The sequence below is a fragment of the Gekko japonicus genome, unplaced genomic scaffold (assembly GCF_001447785.1).
Source record: "Gekko japonicus isolate JY-2015 unplaced genomic scaffold, Gekko_japonicus_V1.1 scaffold1601, whole genome shotgun sequence".
NCBI classification, from domain to species: domain Eukaryota; kingdom Metazoa; phylum Chordata; class Lepidosauria; order Squamata; family Gekkonidae; genus Gekko; species Gekko japonicus.
This window is the reverse complement of record NW_015160258.1, coordinates 110,762-130,005: the sequence shown is the minus strand read 5'-3', so window position 1 is coordinate 130,005 and position 19,244 is coordinate 110,762. Positions and strand designations below refer to the sequence as shown.

Genomic DNA, 19,244 nt, shown 5'->3' with positions numbered 1-19,244 from the left:
GTATATCATATGGTATACACACCTGTGCATGGGACGTGGAATGGTGTTTGCTCACAAGAAATTAGCTCAACTCCAGCTTAAGTGCTTTAAGAATCCGAGAGACACAGATAAGATAAGCATATGGAGCAGAGGTCCATCAGTGGCTATTAGCCGCAAGGTATAGATAGGGGCTCTGGGGCAAGTGATGCTCTGTCATCTTGGTGCTTGGGGGGGGGGGATCAACAGTGGGAGGGCTTCTAATGTCCTGACCCCACTGGTGGACCTCCTGATGGCACCTGGTATTTCTGGCCACTGTGTGACACAGAGTGTTGGACTGGATGGGCCTTTCGCCTGATCCAACATTGGCGTCTCTTATGTTCTTATCTTCTTATTTGTGTTCATGGGCTGTGGTAAGTATGTTTGGGGAAATTTCCATAATTTATCTCTCCTCCCCTCACCACACAGCTCCAAAATAAATAGAAACGTTTCCTGTATGATTCATGTGATTGTATGGGATCACTTCTATGTGGGGAGCCCACATCACAGGTTTGTGCTGGCCCCGGTCTGCTTCAGCCGTCCACTAGTGGTGATTCTTGCCATTCACTTCCTTCAGTGGTCCCAGGCTCCAGTCATTCCCTTCCCATCCATTTTCTGCATGAACAGAGTGCGCAACCATAACATACAGGGCAAGATGGAATAACTGAAGTCTATACAAAGGAGTGGTGGGAAACTATTTTTTAAAAAAATATTCCACACGTTAAGACAACCGAGAATTTTTAATACCGTCCGACAAAACATTTAAGTCTGCAAAGCAACCCGTTTCTTCACAGTTCACGTTGTGTTCCACCATTTATTATTTAAAAAATCAAGGCAAAAGTGGATAGATTATTGAGATGCTGTTCTAATGGAAGTCAGAAGCAATACAGGGATTGTTTTATACAGGGGTCATTTCGTAGAAAAAGAGCTAGGGGGACTCATTAGCATAACTCATTAGCATATGCCACACCCCCTGACATCACCGGAAGTGTGTCCTCCCCACAGCCGGCGGTGACCTCCAGCGGGCACCAGCAGGGAGCTCCAGGCCCCGCCCTCCCGCACCTCACCCAGGGGGATGGCGTCCCCCCGCGTCCCCCCCCAAATGACCCCTGGTTTTATATATTTACACAGTGTTGTTATAAATGTTGTTCCCTGCACATTTATAAAGGATGATTGCAAGGGACTACATTGCGTACTAACCTACCCCTAAAGATAGGAAAGCAAACACTCACCAAATTTAGTAATTATAACACAAATTATAATGAAGGGAATGAAGCTACTCCAGCATGTGGCTTTTGGTTCATAGCAAGTAGCAACACTACATGACAGATTTCTGGTCCTGAATATGCAAAGTCGTACCGAGGCTTGACACCTTAACTGTAACTACGTTATCTTGGAAGTCCCATTGATTTCAACAGGATTCGATGTGGTTAAGATCACATCTCCGAAATACAAATGTCCTGAAGCCTGTAAACCAGCTGTTCCTTCTTTTGACAGCTTTGGATCCCTGAAGAACACCAAATGGCTCAAAGTTAAATGGCTCAAAGGGACAACACACTGATTTTGTTGAAAAATCCTTCAAATTAGTTAACTGCTATACTCTAGAACAGATATAAAAGTTATCCAGCAATTGTACACCTTTGAAATCACAACTGCTATTTCAGAAATGCAGCCCACTCCCACAGCGTGAAAAGTTTCTTAGGAATTTATTTGCATTCCATTATCAAGCTAAATGGCTCAAAGGGACAACACACTGATTTTGTTGAAAAATCCTTCAAATTAGTTAACTGCTATACTCTAGAACAGATATAAAAGTTATCCAGCAATTGTACACCTTTGAAATCACAACTGCTATTTCAGAAATGCAGCCCACTCCCACAGCGTGAAAAGAATTTATTTGCATTCCATTATCAAGCTAAATTTTTAAGGTTACCCACCGAAGACCAAAATTCAAACATATAATCAAGATTTGTAGATAACAAGAGAAAATGCTTAATAGGCAAAACAGGAGACCAATATTCTCACTAAGTGTGCACAGCATGATAATTTTAGTTTCCTGCTTTAAGCCTCGAGCTTACCATCTGTCCATGTATGCTACTCTTCACATTTGCAGAAGTCAGCTGACAGTGCAAGCAACACAATTTACACAAAACCAGCCAATTTGAATGCAAGAACTATACCTTAAGATGTGTGTTTTCAATACACAGACAGTAGGAAAATATATTTACAAAAGTTCAACAGTATGTAAAGTTATTTTGTAACATATATGTCGCTGCACACTGTCTCTTGCAGTTTCTCCACGTACATTAGTGAATTTTCCCCATAAGTATTGTAATTAATCATCTCAACAGCATGATTACCACACAGATCATTACTTATATTTTATTGGTAAGAGCCACTGAACAGCATACAGAGTTAGATTTTGGCTTGTTAAAGATTTAAATATCTCCCATTGGCTGTGTCTGCCATGTCTGCAACTATTCTTTGCTATCACTGAGCAAAAAAATATTCTGAAACCGTGTATCAGGAAGACAAATCAGTGCTATAATTTAGTCCAACTTCTTTTCTTCCAGCATTAATTGGGAGAAAATTATGCTCAGTTAACTGAGTACAACGTGGCGGTCAAACACAGATTTGCGCTGTTCTTGGACTTGGCGTTTCCAGCGTTGCTGGGCATACTCCACTTTGTTCAGCACATTGGCACGACTTCGGGAACGAGCCAGCACATCATGAGCATTTGCGAACGGCTGGTGATCCTGCAATTGAAGGGCAGAAATTATTATGCTGGTAATGTTAATGCTGAACGCAACACTTTTCACAGTAGAGACAGACATTGGTTGGAATCCTGCTCATGGAAACCATTCCCATTAGTGGAATGTGACTTGCTGCGTGGGAGTCGATATAAACTGGGAGAATCCCAGTGTCTCCATGGACAATACTAGGTCCCTGGCCTGGACAGACACTGCATCATCCGCATGGACACTGAAGTCACCCGGGATCAGAAGCCTGGGATATTTCAGTGCCCAGCCTGATAAAGCATCTAGCAGGTCAGAGAGGGTATCTGCTGGTGCGTTAGGCAGTCAGTACACCAGCCAGATAGCCAAACTCTCCTCAACATCACGCGCGAGACCAACATATTCAATGCCGGAGATTGTTGAGGCGGGGAGCAACCTGAAAGAACAAAATTCACAGCTAAGCAGAGCCACACCTCCCCCCTGCCCATTCGTCCGTGACTGATGAAAGACCGAGAACCCAGGTGGGGCAAGCTGGTTCAAGGCGACGGTTTCACCATCCTTCACCCAAGTCTTGGTCACACAAGCCAGGTCTACCTGTGACTCCATGAGATAATCACGGAGCATATCAGTCTTATTATTAATAGACCTGGCACTGAATAACACCAGTGTCGGAGAAGGGTAAATTTTCCTAGCCCCACAACCAACATCTCTTGGGATGGGACGTAGGTGGGAAGACGTCCGAGCATTTCCATATCTCTGACTCCTTCCATTCCCATTAATGGAAGAGCACCTACGCCCACCGCCATATCTCCCCTGCCCCATAATCACTGGTATCCCTGACCCCTGCGTGGCCCCCCTTCATCGGTGGTGTCAACCACAGTGCTCTCCAACAACCAGCAGAGACTATAACTATCCAAATTATAAAACCAAATCTTCTGATCTAACTACTGAACATAGAAAAAGTCAAGGTTACTCATTAGTTTCTTAATGCCAGTCATATAACTTTCCAAGGCAAGAACAGCAGCTCACTTGATGCTGGTCTACCAAACAATAGTAGGTTTTCCCTCATTTGGCATGACAGTCCTGAACACCAGACTGCTTACACTGCAGCTCTGTACCGAAGCCTCAGCGTCAACACCTTTTGTGAAGCTGTTTCAAGTACTCACTCAAAGACAGCAAATACCAACACACGTGTTTACACTCAATACCTAAAGCTCTTATACCAATACCTTAAAATAAAAAGCAAAAATACAGCTGTTTAGGTGACAAGGTCTAATGACAATCGTGTTTGTTATAATCATTCATGCCATCCTGTTTCAAAGCAAGCTAGTGAAGGGTGCAATCCATAAATATTGACAGTTGATATCCAGCCTATTGTACAGATTCAAAGATGTTTGGACACTGTAAATGATGAGCTAACAGTTGACTTAGAGAAGGTCGTGTGTGTGATAAACACTGAGGATTAAATATCCACACGGTGAACTGTTTAATGTGCTAACATGTCAAAATTACTTAGCACTTTCGGCTATAATAGTATTAAGAAGAACATTAAAAACAAAACACAGGAAATTTGACATCATGACTAAAGAAATCAAGCCGCAGCAGCTAGCAAAGTCCACCAAGAATGTGACCTCCACAAACCTCATGGAACAAGCCCTGAGCAACAGCACACCTGCACTTTCACAGACATTCTCATGGCCTTAGACTACTTGAAGAATTTTTAATTGCATATTTGCTCTCCTTTTGCATTTAGAACATTAAAAATAACCATTCTATTTAACAGTGGCCTGAATGACATTATGTTGCTACAGTAAGTAAATAGGATGAAGTACATTAACCTCTACAATGACACAAGGTCATAAAGTAATACTGACACAGGAATGTGCCTATTTAGGCCTAGGATGTTAGGCTTCAATATTTCAGGCCATTCACTCAGCTCCTTTACACACATAGTGCAGGTCAAATTGGTAGGTATGGAAGGGACACACTGGGTGCGTTCAGATGGTGTGCTGAGAGCAGTTTAAACTGGTCCGGTTCTGACGTGATTATTTTTGATCTGGATAATCGTGATCACACCTACCTCCGCCTCACTGCACAGTCACATTGCTCCTCGGCGTCTACACTACCGACACGCAGGAGTGTATGTCTGCGGTTTTTTGAAAAAATTTCAATTTGCGCATGCGCATAGGCGCTCATCCGTAGAATGGGGAAAACTATCATGGCGCATGCGCAGAACCACCAGGGCGAATCAATCCAACCCCTCCAACAAAAGACTTTCCTTTAAACTTTTGACCCAAAAGTGGCCTCCGTGAGATCCCGAACTCATCTAAACGCTAAAATGAGTGACCATTTAAACATCGGTTTTATAAACGCGGACGCGGAACTCCACCTATGTGCCCACAGCCGACGCTCAAAAAAATGGTGGGCGAAAAGCAGAAGCCTCAGGCTTCCACAGCAGCTTTCGAGCAGGTAGGGGGTTTAAACCACTGGAAGTGGCTTGACACCGGAGGAGCGATCACACAGGGGAAAAATGCGGCTTCAAACAGGAGAACTGAGAAAACACCACTTGGGGCCTGGTAACAAAATACTCCGGGTTAAAGGGGGTTTTAAGCCAGAAACCAACGGTTGGGGATGGGAGGTAGATGTTGACTGTGTTATCATGCATATAAAATCCGTCGTTGAACAGTCACGACATCAGATCAAATGGCGCGTCTGAACACACCCACTGATTCTAAGACTGTATCATCCATGTGCAATATTAGGCAGCGGGTGCAAAATTCAGCATTTTTAATTTCTCCACTTTTGGAGTGAATGCATGTTTTAAAGCTGTGAAGACTACAGAATAGGTAGAAAAGTAAGTCGATCTGTGCAAATTCACCTGTTTGATGTATTAATGTCACCATTCAGCTTGCTTGCCTTCATACAGAATTTGAGTCACCGCACTGGCAAGTGTTTTTTTTAACGCCTTCCCCCACTGACTTCAGACAGGCAGTCTCTACACCTCAAGGGAACCGGCATCTCAGAAGTTAAAATGCCCTTCCAATACACTGCATTGGAATTTTCTTTACACAGTCACGCAATATGCACTGAATAATCTTACTGTACTCAAATGTTCGAGTTGCTGTCACATGTAAAGAACCCTTCAGAGCCCTAAGACACAAAGGTTATGTAAGCGTCCCATTAAAATTGCTCAGTAGCCATAGCCCCTTGTCTAAAGCCCTGTGCAGGGCTGTACCCCCCCCCATAAATTTTTATTTGGTTTTTTTAACACATAATAGGGCAGGATGGGGACAAGGGATGGGATAAGACATAAAGGGAAGTTCCATCAAGTGTATATAACAGCTGTTACAAATTTTCCATCTTAATTCTTTGTTTCCAGGTCTTTTACGTTTATATATTTACTAGAGTTAGTGATGCTTAATCAGATTGCTAAAATCTTCTATAATGATTCCTGAAAAAAGTCAGGTTCGTACAGTTCAAGTTAGTGTTTCTCCAAGTTTACAATAGTTGTATTCATTGTTCGTGGTCTTCGAAGTTTCTTTCCACCCAGTCATAAAATGGTATTCAATTATCTCTCGCTTTTTGTTTACTTTGGTCTTTTAACAAGTCTGACAATATATCCATTTCTGCGGTTTCAATTTTTTTTTGTCAAAAGTTCATTTTCCGTTGGTATCGCTGATTTCTTCCAGTACTTAGCATAAAGAATTCTTGCTGCCATAACTATATGTATAATTAAGCGCTTAACTTCCTAGGCATCAAACACCAAAAAACACCAAAAAGCATGAATTAATAAAAGCACGTATCATAGAAAGACCTTACCCCAACGTCTTCATCACTTTGTATTAGCTGTGAATGACCAAATAGCCGTCTCTTCAGAATAGGTTCTACCAATGTAAGATATACCATGTACAGCAAAAGGAGACCCAAGATGGACAAATATATTATGATGGTAACCTACACAAAGACAGACAGCATTTCAGTTCATGCCAATTGAGAAGCCGTTCACTAGAAGAAATGTAGCCTGGTCAGCTTTAGGCATTCCATTCCCATCAACAAATCCAAATTTAAAGAACAGAGCATGTACAAAGAACTGTACCTAAGAAGCAAGAGGGGTTTTTGTTTTCTTTCCGCACAGAACTGTGCTGAGAGGTGCCACCACCAACATCCCCCTGTGCTATTCAGTGCTGCCAAGCATCAAGGCAAGTACCCTTCTCATGCCCACCTGGCCATACAGCCAATGTGTGATTGTCTAAAACAAACTCCCTTCATCAGTACAGTTTCTAAGATACTTACATATTTAGCATGCGTAATGGAAGATAAACAAACATCATGCTTTCCTGAAGATTGAACAAGAGGATCAAAACTACTTTTTCTTCAGTGATGCTTTAATTCTTTTGCTGGCTCATCCAGGAATCTTATTGTGGCAGAAATCCATATTTAATGAGCCTTATGTCCTCAAAGACATTAAATAGCAGCCAGTGCTAGAAGAAATAGCTACTAGATAAAACACTGAATGCAACAAATCTGAGAACCAAACTACAGGAGATGTTTTTTGGCGAGTTGGGTCCAAGGACTAGTTTTCGCTGCAGACACACAGCAGTTGCGGGAAATGCTAGTCCCTGGACCTGACTTGCTGAAAAACATCTCATGTAGCTTGGCCCTGAGTACATGGAGAAAACATGTTCTAGGACAGGTGTTAATGTAGATTTCCCAGACAGGTAAGGGCTGCATCATATATTATGCAGCAAGCAAACCCATGTTTGCCCTCAAGCGTCCAATCAGGAAGCTGCAGACAATCCTAACTTCTTTGTGAAACACACACACTTGCAAAATATGTTTGTGAACTGTAGTCTGTCCACACATACAGATGACATTTTACAAGTCCAGCTTGTAGTGGAATGTGTGATGTGGACCCAGTGAGAATTTAACTACTGCTTAAACTGGCGCAGCCCTAGTGGAACTACACCAAAGTAAAATATCGTTTAACTAACCCCAAGAAACAGCACAAATAAAATTAAATGGAATTAGGGACAGCTGTGTTAAAAAAGTAGATCAGGAGACTGAAACACCCTGTAACAGCAAAGCACATACCACAACCGAGGCATGAATAATGGCATTCATTCGAACACACACAACTGTACACATACACACCCCCAAAAATCCAGTTTCAACACAATACAAAGGTATTCTAATTAAGCCTTCACTGCACGCCTTCAGCACAGTAACATATGAAGTAATTCATGACTTGAACCCAAATTTAGGAGATTGGAAGTTTTATCAGATTTTAGAACTCTTCGTTTTCAGCTGTCTTATTACATAAGCATCTTTATTAGCACTTTCACTGACCTTCTGGATTTATCTCAGGTTATTGTGTAAATTAATGTCGAGACTAGAAGCTATCATAGAACCAAAGTGTGTGTCTCCCCCCCCCATTGCATGCACCGACAAAACATATGATGGTCCACTGACATTTATTTCAGTTGACAATCAAGCATTACAGATAAATAAATTAACAAATATGACACTGAGTCCCAATTCCAACTCAGCGGCTGGACCAGCAAAAACTTAATTATGCTGGTTTGTAAAACAACATGGCAGCAGCAAGATACTCTTGGTATTCTCAACTTTTAAAACAACTCAATATAGTCTTTCATATCAGACACATATAATATTTATGACTACAAATTAAAACCAACTATTACCAAGCTATACAGCTGGGAGGGCGGGATAAAAATGTAAATAATAAATAAATACAAGTGAATTCACAGTCTATCAGCTGTGTGTATTGTATGAAGCTATTGTATGAAGCTAAAAGTGTGTATGAAGCTACCAGTACGTATTGTATGAAGCTAACGGTGTTACTATGTGACATTCATTATGGCATAATTTGTTAGCAAGACTAAGAGTGAGGCCTGCTAGCATGTGCTGCAGAGCTAAGGTGAGGGGCAGACCTAGCAACAGAGCAAAGGTTCCCCAACTGGCTACTTGCTTGACCTGAAAACATACCCAAACAGGAGGAACAGGTCAGCATGCCTATTTAGCCAAACTGCATTTAAAAACATATTAATTTTATTTAGGTTTTTTTTTAAAGAGAAATGCACAGAGCATACCACCTGCTGCCACCCCCCCTTTCAATTAAACTGGGGGGGAAAGGGGGAAAAGTGACCCCAACAGTACATTTTAAAAAACAAGACCTACCTAATACAGGGACAGGGGAATGACTTCATTAAGGTTGAGCAATATGGAGCTGTAGAAAATCTAAAATACAAGTTTGTGTGTGTGTGTGTGTGTGTGTGTGTGTGTTTTTGGGGGGGAGGTTGCCCTGTTTTTCTGAGTTCCCACTTTCTCATTGAAGGTTTTAAGCGCTGCTGAAAGGCTTGGGGCCAGCATACCTGAAGGGCTGCTTACGCCTATATGAACCCACCCATCCACTGCAGTCATCTTCAGAGGATTTGCTTTGGGTGGCCCTGCCATCAGAGCCTAGACTACCCAAGAAAGGGCCTTCTTGTTAGTGGCACTGAAACTTTCAAACTCCCTCCCCCAGGGAGACCCGTCTGTTTCTGTCTATCACTGTTCTTATGCCCGCCAATGAAGACCTCTTTGTTTTGCTTGGCATTCCCTCAATAATCCATTACTGGCCTTCCTTGCTGCTTGTATTCCTATTTGCATTTATATTTTTTACTGAATTTATTATTTATTTATTGGATTTATATCCCGCCCTCCCCGCAAACGGGCTCAGGGCGGCCCACAATTGACGGCACTATGTGCCAAAATTAGCATAAAACATGCTAAAGTTTATATATGCTTTATTTTGAACATTGCTTTAATATCGCAAATGTTTTAGTCTTGAAATATTTTAACGCTTTTCATGTCAGGGACTCTAATTGCGTGGAAAGGCAGCATAGAAATGTTTTAAATAAACAGAAATGGTTTAAAAAAACAAACAAACAAACAAAATGTTTTAAATAATTCTTGAGAGGTGACCATATATTCCTTATTGAGAGAGGATATACCCATGAGAACTGGTATTTACTGATGCAAGAAGATGACTCTAGTTAACATATTAAACATAGAACATAATGAAAATGTAACCAGGCACATTCTATTAATTGACTCATTTTAAAAAAAAGAATAGTTAAGTAACATTTTTACCTTAATTGTGACGGAGCTTCTTTCTTCATATTTGCATTCACAGCGTAAGCAATATGCTTCCACGTCTGGCCCAGCAACTGGCATAGGCTCAACAACATGAAGACAATCACTGGGGACACAGGAAAAGAGTGTAAGCTTAGGTAATTTTATATCACTAAGGAGAAGTATTCACCAATAAGAATGCATGCTGAATGAACAAAGGACTAATCAAATGTTCATATTTCTGAAACTTGAAATACTTGACCTTTCACCTACCTAGTAATCTACTTTAAATATTTAATTGGCTGCACTAAAACAGCCACTTAGTGACTAATTGGCTACCGATAAATGCAGGTTTTAATACAAATGCCAGCACTGGAACTCTCTGGATAATGCCTCTAAGTAGGCTTGTCAAGTCCCACCGGGGGGCGGGGAAACCCCCGCCCCAGAGGCCCGTTCCCCACCGCTGGCGGACCGGGCCCCGGGGGAACACCACCCCGACGTGCACGTCACCCGGAAGTTACGCGACCATGCCGGGCACACTGGGGGCGGGGCCACGGTCATCCGAGGGAAAACTCTGCGGCGAGATAGAGACTTGGCAGCCCTACCTCTGAGCCTCATCTGGTCCCAACAAAGGCAGCCCCAAACTTAAGCCTCAATTTGCTCATTACCAACCCAATTCAGTGGAAGGCAGCAGCTATGGTGCCTGGAAGCAGAGACGTCAACCAGAGGGTCTGTGTCACACAAGCACCCCGGCTACAGCAACAACCCATCTCTCTCATCAAGCAGCTCCTTTTCTACACCACATTAAAAGATGCCATGAATTACTTCCTTCTTTCAGTAATGCTGCGCTTACTACAATATGCTATTAAAAGTTTTAGGGCATAGGATGCAATACTCCAAATGAGCAAAGAAAAAAAAAAAGTTATAAGACCTGGAAATTTTAATTGCAAAAACTGTGAAATCTGAAGGAGGTGGCAAAGGAGGAACATTTTCAACAGGCAAATGATAACAGACAGGTAGGAGTGACTGTTTCAGTTATCATCTGTCTTCCTCCTACTTCGTGTAGTCACAGTTCTCTTACCATATGCAATCCCAGAAAACTCTTTTTATAGAATTATCATGCGTTTGCCATCTATAATGTATGAAAGCCATTTTTAATTCTATACAAAAAGGCCAGTATTTAATTAGACAAAATTTAAAAGGACTTGCACAGGGACAAGAATTGTCCTAGAGTATTAGTTCACATATATGCACATGCACGCACACACACAAAAAATGGATTTTAGTTGCTGAGTAGCCCTAGCAGAACAAAAAAAAAGTATTTTACTGATTGGGAGGGCGGGCGGACATCAGATCAAGCAGTAAGCCAGTCACACAGAGCAAAAAACTTAAGGGTTTCACTCAACACACCACCAGCTGCAAAGAAAGATTTTTTTAAATCTTCATTATGTATTTCTTTGTAATACAGGACCAGAACAGAAGCACACACAGGAACAAAAGAAAAAATGAGTATTTGTCAATTTCATCCTATACACCAAACTTAGTTTTCCTTTTAATAAAGGTAAAGGTTCCCTTGCTCGAAAGCCAGTCGAGTCCGACTCTACTTGCTCGGTGCTCATCTCCGTTTCAAAGCCGAAGAGCCAGCGCTGTCCAAAGACGTTTCCGTGGTCACGTGGCCGGCATGACTAAACACCAAGGCGCACGGAACGCTGATACCTTCCCACTGAAGTGGTACCTATTTATCTACTTGCAATTTCTTGCCTTCGAACTGCTAGGTTGGCAGGAGTTCCTTTTAATAAGGATAGGCTAAAAGTGACTGCAATACCTTCAGTTTCCACACTGCAATTCTCAAACAGTTACAAGTGAAGAGAGCATGAACCACCATAGGACAACTGATTTCATCAAGGTGAGGCTGGGAAATACACTGAGTATAAAGTTGTACACTGAAGGGATGTAGAAGACCGAAGGGCTGTAGGGGTTTTATCAATATTTCCCACTTTTAAGAACCAATTTGACCTCTTAAACAGAATACAATTAATCTCTCTCATATGAAGAGTTTCTACGCAACAAGAACAGGTATGTTCTGTCCTTAGCTGTTCTTACCAACCTTTCTGAAATTTAATTAGGTCTCCCACTAGGACTATATTAACACGTTCCTCATTCACTGGAAAAGACTTAATTATTACACTTCACAATAGTGCACTAGATTCAGTGTAGAATATAAATGAAAGGATGTCAGATTCCTTCCAAGAAAGATCTTTTGAAGAACAGCTTATTGGTTTTAGAAAGTGAAGTGAAAACTACCCTCAAAGCAATTGGGAGAAACAAATCACCAGGAGTAATCAGTAGAGTTATTCCAGGCCACAGAAACAGAGTTAATCAAAATCTTAACAAGAATATGCCACCAAATATGGAAAGCAATGGCCCACAGACTAGAAATGCTCACTCTATGTTCCAATTCTGAAAAAAGATGTCAAAGAATGCAGCAACTATTGCACCATCACAGTAGTTTCTCATGCAAGTAAAGTGATGCTTAAAGTCTTACAAAGACTGTTACTATATATGGAACAAGAAATGCCATATGGTCAAACTGGATTCAGAAAAGGAAAAAGCAATAGAGATCATATTGGTGGTTACTGGAGCATACAAGAGAATTTCAGAAGAAAATCAGCTTGTGTTTCATAGATTACAACACAGCTTTTGACTGCATGGATCATGAAAACTTATGGCTGGTTTTAAAGGAAATAGGTGTGCCACAAAATCTGATTGTTTTGATGTACAACCTGGACTCTTGACAAGAGACTACTGTTAAGACAGAATATGGAAAAAAAGAATGGTTTCCAACTGGCAAAGGTGTCAGACTTGAAACAACTATCGATGAAAGTTAAAGCAGAAAGTGCCAAAGCAGCATTCAAGATGAACATCAAGACGACAAAATTACTGGGGAATTACAGAACTTTAAGGCTAGTGATGAAGAAACTGAAATTTTCTATTCCTTGGCTCCATCACCAACCAAAAGGGAGAATAAGACCAGGAAATCATAAGGAGATTGAGAGTGGAAAGGACAGCCATGAAGCAACTATAAAAGATTCCTAAGTGTAAGGATGTGTTGCTGTCGACCAAGATCAAGATAATTCATATGACAATATTCCTATTACTATAGTAAAGGTAAAGGTTCCCTTGCTCAAAAGCCAGTCGAGTCCAACTCTAGGGTTGCGATGCTCATCTCCGTTTCAAAGCCGAAGAGCCAGCACTGTCCGAAGACGTTTCCGTGGTCATGTGGCCGGCATGACTAAACACCAAGGTGCACGGAACGCTGTTACCTTCCCACCGAAGTGGTACCTATTTATCTACTTGCAATTTCTTGCTTTCGAACTGCTAGGTTGGCAGGAGCTGGAACTAGAGACGGGAGCTCACTCCGTCATGCGGCACACTTGGGTCTCGAACTGCTGAACTACCGACCTTCCACAGCCTGCAGTTCAGCGTCTTAACCACTTGAGCCACCGCAGCTCCTATTACTATACATGGGTGTAAAAGTTGGACAATGAAGAAAGCTGACAGGAAGAAAGTTGATTCATATGAAATATGGTGTTGGGAGGAGAGTTTTATTGATACCATGGACCAACAGCAAGACAAACAAGTGGGTTCTAGATCAAATCAAGCCCAAACTTTCCAGTGAAACGAAAATGACTAAACTAAGGCTATCGTACTTTGGTCACATTATGAGAAGACAAGACACTACAAATGACAATGCTGGGGAAAGTTGAAGGCCAGCAGGAAAGAGGAGGCCCCAATGTGAGATGGATTGACTCAATAGAGGAAGCCACAGCCCTCAGTTTGCAAGACCTGAGCAAGGTTGTTAATGTTAGAACATTTTAGTAAAGGTAAAGGTTCCCTTGCTCGAAAGCCAATCGAATCCGACTCTAGGGTTGCGGTGCTCATCTCCGTTTCAAAGCCGAAGAGGCAGCGCTGTCCGAAGACGTTTCCGTGGTCATGTGGCCGGCATGACTAAACAACAAGGCGCACGGAACACTGTTACCTTCCCACCGAAGTGGTACCTATTTATCTACTTGCAATTTCTTGCTTTCGAACTGCTAGGTTGGCAGGAGCTGGAACTAGAGACGGGAGCTCACTCCGTCATGCGGCACACTTGGGTCTTGAACTGCTGAACTACCAACCTTCCACAGCCTGCAGTTCAGCGTCTTAACCACTTGAGCCACCGCAGCTCAATTTTGGAGACCATTAATTCATAGGATCACCATAAGTCAGAAGCGACTTGACAGCATTTAACACACACACACAGTACAAGTGTTGCCAACTTCTGAAGACCTTCTAAACTAACACCTCTGGGCACCTAACCATTCTGATGGATCTAGAGACAGGATGCTAGAGTCAGGATACTTGGATTTCTAAATGAAACATATCTGATGAAGCTGAATAAATTAAAACCCTTCTTCAGGCCAACATATCTAAACGAGCAACCATATGATAGGTATTACTAAGTAAGTACGAGGAGCAAACAGCCACACACAAAAGCTTCCCGTCACTATACTAGTGCAAACTCACCACAATGTTGGAGAGCAAAAAGGGCCACAACTGGTTCAGTACTCAACTCCAGTCAACATAGGTACTGGAAAGAACAGACTTTGAGATAAACCCTGAGTACTTCTCCCAAGGCAGATTTGCACGGCACTTTGAAAGACAGTTTTCCAAATTCGTACATACAAAAGTTGGCTAACATGTCAGCCTGCCCTGCAATATTTATTTAAAAGATTTATATATCTGCCTTTCTTCCAGGTGCAAAAAACTACAAAGGATCAAGCAATATAGGTAGCACAAGACACAAAAAGAAAGATATTGCTAGTATATGTTCATCAAATTCTCAAATGTCCGAATTTATATTTCATTTTTCAGATACATCAAAAGACTCAACAAGACCAAAGTCTTCAAGAGAGAAGAAGGACGGACCTTCCCGGGCTTTCTGTAGTCCGTTTCGAACAATATCTTTTTCAGACGTCCTATAGAACAATAAATGCAGGGGGTAACAACTTCATGGAAGCAATTTCTCAATATGCTAATTTAACAATAAAGATGAATAATTTATACATACAATTCATGTTGTTTGTAGTGTTTTTACAATTCCAATCTTGGCTGTATACGTGATGTTTACAAAAGTTCTATAAATATAAATACACAAAATCCTTTTTAGGCTTTTACATTAATACATATTGTTTTATAAAAGTCATAACAGTAAAAATATTTATATTCTAGGTACATAAATATGGTGGACTCACCAAAAGTGGCTGCTCATAACTCTACTTTCTGAAGATCTCCATTCAGGATGAGTCCACCATATTTATGTACCTAGAATATAAATATTTTTACTGTTATGACTTTTATAAAACAATATGTATTAATGTAAAAGCCTAAAAAGGATTTTGTGTATTTATATTTATAGAACTTTTGTAAACATCACGTATACAGCCAAGATTGGAATTGTAAAAACACTACAAACAACATGAATTGTATGTATAAATTATTCATCTTTATTGTTAAATTAGCATATTGAGGAATTGTTTCCATGAAGTTGTTACCCCCTGCATTTATTGTTCTATAGGACGTCTGAAAAAGATATTGTTCGAAACGGACTACAGAAAGCCCGGGAAGGTCCGTCCTTCTTCTCTCTTGAAGACTTTGGTCTTGTTGAGTCTTTTGATGTTATCTGAAAAATGAAATATAAATTCGGACATTTGAGAATTTGATGAACATATACTAGCAATATCTTTCTTTTTGTTTCTTCCAGGTGCCCCAGGACTCAAGTCAGGTCACAACAATGTTTTATTGCTTTTACAAACACACGGCATATTAAAACCACACTAAAAACAACTTACACCCCCAAAGCTCTTTCAAACAGCACTATTTCCAACGTTGCCAGGAAGGTAGGAGCCCTAGGAACCCCACTGAACTCTTCCAGGAGACGATTCCAGAGGCAAGGGGCAGTCACTGTAAAAGGTTTCGCCTAGACCACTGCAGAACATGCCTTAGATAATAGCAGTACTGATAACAGACTGATGGGAAGAGCAGAGCTGATGCACAGAAACATGCCGGGAGAGATTTGAACTGGATCCATAAACTAATCAGCAAACAGTAAAGAGACTTCAGAACAGGAGTGACAGGTTCCCAGAAGCTAGCCCAAAATAGAGGAGATGCAGCATTTTGCACGAGCTGGAACTTCTGGTGCATCACCCAATAGGTCAGCCAGAATATTGATATGTGAACTTTGCCCAGTTACAGTAAACAGACTGAGACCTCCTAAATGGAAATACTTAGGGGGTGTGTGTGTGAACAGCTTTATTTTCTTTCTTACATGGTGTGTTTTCCTTCAACTAAAAAGGTAAAGGTTCCCTTGCTCGAAAGCCAGTCGAATCCGACTCTAGGGTTGCGGTGCTCATCTCCGTTTCAAAGCCGAAGAGGCAGCGCTGTCCGAAGAAGTTTCCGTGGTCATGTGGCCGGCATGACTAAACACCAAGGCGCACGGAACGCTGTTACCTTCCCACCGAAGTGGTACCTATTTATCTACTTGCAATTTCTTGCTTTCGAACTGCCTTCAACTATCAGACTGGATAGCAATCTGAAATTCACAGCTGCATCTGCTCCAACTCCTATTTTTATATTAAGGAACAACTTCCCCATTAGTTTCTACCATCCAGAAGAATAAATTTGATGAATAAATTAATAAAGCACCAGTACTATCAGCCCCATAGCTAGACACTTTTCAGTGGGGGGGGGGCATGTGCCCCAACATGACTACGTCACTTCCGGAACTGACGTAGGCACATGGAGGGTTGGGTGAAACCCTCCTGCAAAGCGGAGCTCCCCACTTGCAGCCCAGCTTCGTTTGTTTGCCTCGCACCAGCTGTTGCTGCTCTGGTCCAAGCCCTCAGCTGGTCCCTCCACCTCCTGTTTGTAGGTATCCACCTCCCTCTCTCCCACTGCCCCCTCCCTCTCCTCCAACGGGCTGAGCCTGGTGCTTGCAGCCTTTGCAGTCTCTCCCTTCCGTCTCTATGCTTAGAAGTCTCCATTAATTCCTTAGAGTAGAACAAAGTTTGAGTCCAGTGGCACCTTTAAGACCAACAAAGTTGGTCACTATCCCCCTTCTAGGCACCAGTCCTTGACCCAAGGCTCAAAGTCTTGCTAAACCCCCGTCCCTCCTTCACAACCAACCTTCTGGGGGACAGTGCTGCCAAACCACTCCCTCACAGTGCCCAAGAGAAGCTGCTGCAAAGACCAACCCTGACAGAAAGCAGGATGCGTCAATCCCAGCACTGTGCCCATTTGCAAACGCCCCTCTCCTTGGTCCACGCGTGCTGTAGTAGAGTGCTTCCATAATAGTGAGGAAGGCGCCCCCTCAAGGCAGGTTCAACGGCACTTGCGCAGAGCCTGCAAGCGCAAAGTAGCCGAGGTAAGGAAAAGGAGATGTATGGATTGGCCCAGGGGAACACACAAAGCTACCTTATACCGAATCAACCCTTGGCTTGGTCCTTCAAATGATTCGGGAAGATTTGGGAGCAGGGCAGATTAGGGAGGGAGCATTGCCCCAAGATAACTATGGGCCTGAGTATTACCTTTAGTAAAATTATAAATCAGAATATATACTCACCAGTCTTTCTGTGAAATATTTTTGTTGAAAATGTTGCCAGCATGGTCTTTGTAAGGAGGACAGATGCATGTACAACGGACATCCTCAGAATTCTGCAAAATAAATACATCCAAAATAAATAAATGTACATGTAATAATAGGAACCAAGCTTCTCCCCTTGGATATTCCTATGTGAGGTTCTTGTAATGGCATATTAACACAACACACCTCAAGGTTATGTACTTTATTAAGCTTTTAAGCACCTTTAACAGTATACACTTTTTTCTAAGAGTTATCTCCACAAAACACAAAACCTATCAGACAAAGAACCACATCTCAACTACTTTCTACTGTTTTGTCAGCATTGTTCTACAAATCTTACAAATACAAGGCTCAGGCATCCATGGAAGCAAAATCTTTGTGATCTCAAAAACAAAGTATAATCCAGAAGTCTTAACATTCCAAGTGCACAACTTATCAATATTATACCTATAAAAGCAACTCTCTCTATATCAACATCCTAAGAAGGTTAAAACAAATACACCTTTATACTACATATCACAAATAATTCATGCTTACACTCACTCACAACCAGTTAAACTTGATCTTGATTTAAACTAACTTAACTCCGAAATGTACAGGTGCCTAAAGACAAGATGGCATCATGATTAAGGGATAACATAGGATAGCAACCAGGCACTAAAAGCAGCTTGGTGAATGACAGTTTATGAAAAAACATAGAAAGGTACAACCTCTTCTGCCAGTCAGAAATAAAGTGAACTAAACACACATAACCTTTCCTCCTATAAAATGTATGTGTGTACAAGCTGAAATGGACAAGCAGTTGCATCTCAATGCTTCAGATACCAGATGCCAATTCAACAAGAAGAGAGGTAGGAATGTTTGGCTAGTATGAAACACTTGGGCTCAAATTCCATTCTACCAGAAAGACCACTAGATGACCTAGGGCTAGCCACATCTCAGCTTGTTCTTCAGTCACACAGTTGAGTCCGACTCTTCGCAACCCCATGGAGTACATCCAGGCCCTTCTGTCTTCTGTCGTGCTCCGGAGTTTGCTTAATTTCATGTTTGTTGCCTCAATAACACTGTCTAACCATCTCATCTTTGCCGTCCCCTTCTTCTTTGACCTTCAATCTTTCCCAGCATCAGGGTCTTCTCCAGTGAGTGCTCTCTTCTCATTTGGTGGCCAAAGTATCTGAGCTTCAGCTTCAGTATCTGGCCTTCCAGGGAACAGTCAGAGTCGATTTCTTTTAGGATTGACTGATTTGAACTCCTTGCAGTCCAGGGGACTTCTCCAGCACCATATTCAAAAGCATCTATTCTTCGGCACTCAGCCTTCCTTATAGTCCAACTCTTGCAGCCATGCAGTACTACTGGGAATACCATTGCTTTGACCATAGGGACTTTTGTTGGCAGGGTAATGTCTCTAATTTTTAACTCTCAGAGTTACATTTCAGCTCAGACTTCCTCATAGTGTTGTTATGAAGATACCGAGGGAGAAAAGACACGTGCTTTCCATCCACAGCTCATCCGAGGAAGGGTCGAATAAAAATATGATCAAAAATGCATCTTGTGACAGTTTATATATGTTTGTGCACCCAAGCATCTTACAAGCACCCCAACCCCAGCACAACACACACACACCGCAAATTCTGTCAATGCCTGGCTGCTGCTCTAACAACCCTAACCCTCGACCTGGG

At 41.8% G+C, this 19,244-nt stretch overlaps 1 protein-coding gene across 1 annotated transcript in view; it reads right to left on the bottom strand.

Annotated features, from left to right (window-relative positions):
- Nucleotides 1–1,946: 1,946 nt before the first annotated feature.
- TMEM9B (TMEM9 domain family member B) overlaps nucleotides 1,947–19,244 on the bottom strand; it is an 18,193-nt gene continuing 895 nt past the window's right edge. Inside the window, exons 2-5 of the mRNA XM_015414633.1 lie at nucleotides 17,545–17,636; nucleotides 9,903–10,011; nucleotides 6,570–6,704; nucleotides 1,947–2,771 (exon numbers count right to left, since the gene is read on the bottom strand). Coding sequence (XP_015270119.1) covers nucleotides 2,616–2,771; nucleotides 6,570–6,704; nucleotides 9,903–10,011; nucleotides 17,545–17,636 — 492 coding nt within the window. The 3' untranslated portion in view covers nucleotides 1,947–2,615. The remainder of the gene's footprint in view (nucleotides 2,772–6,569; nucleotides 6,705–9,902; nucleotides 10,012–17,544; nucleotides 17,637–19,244) is intronic.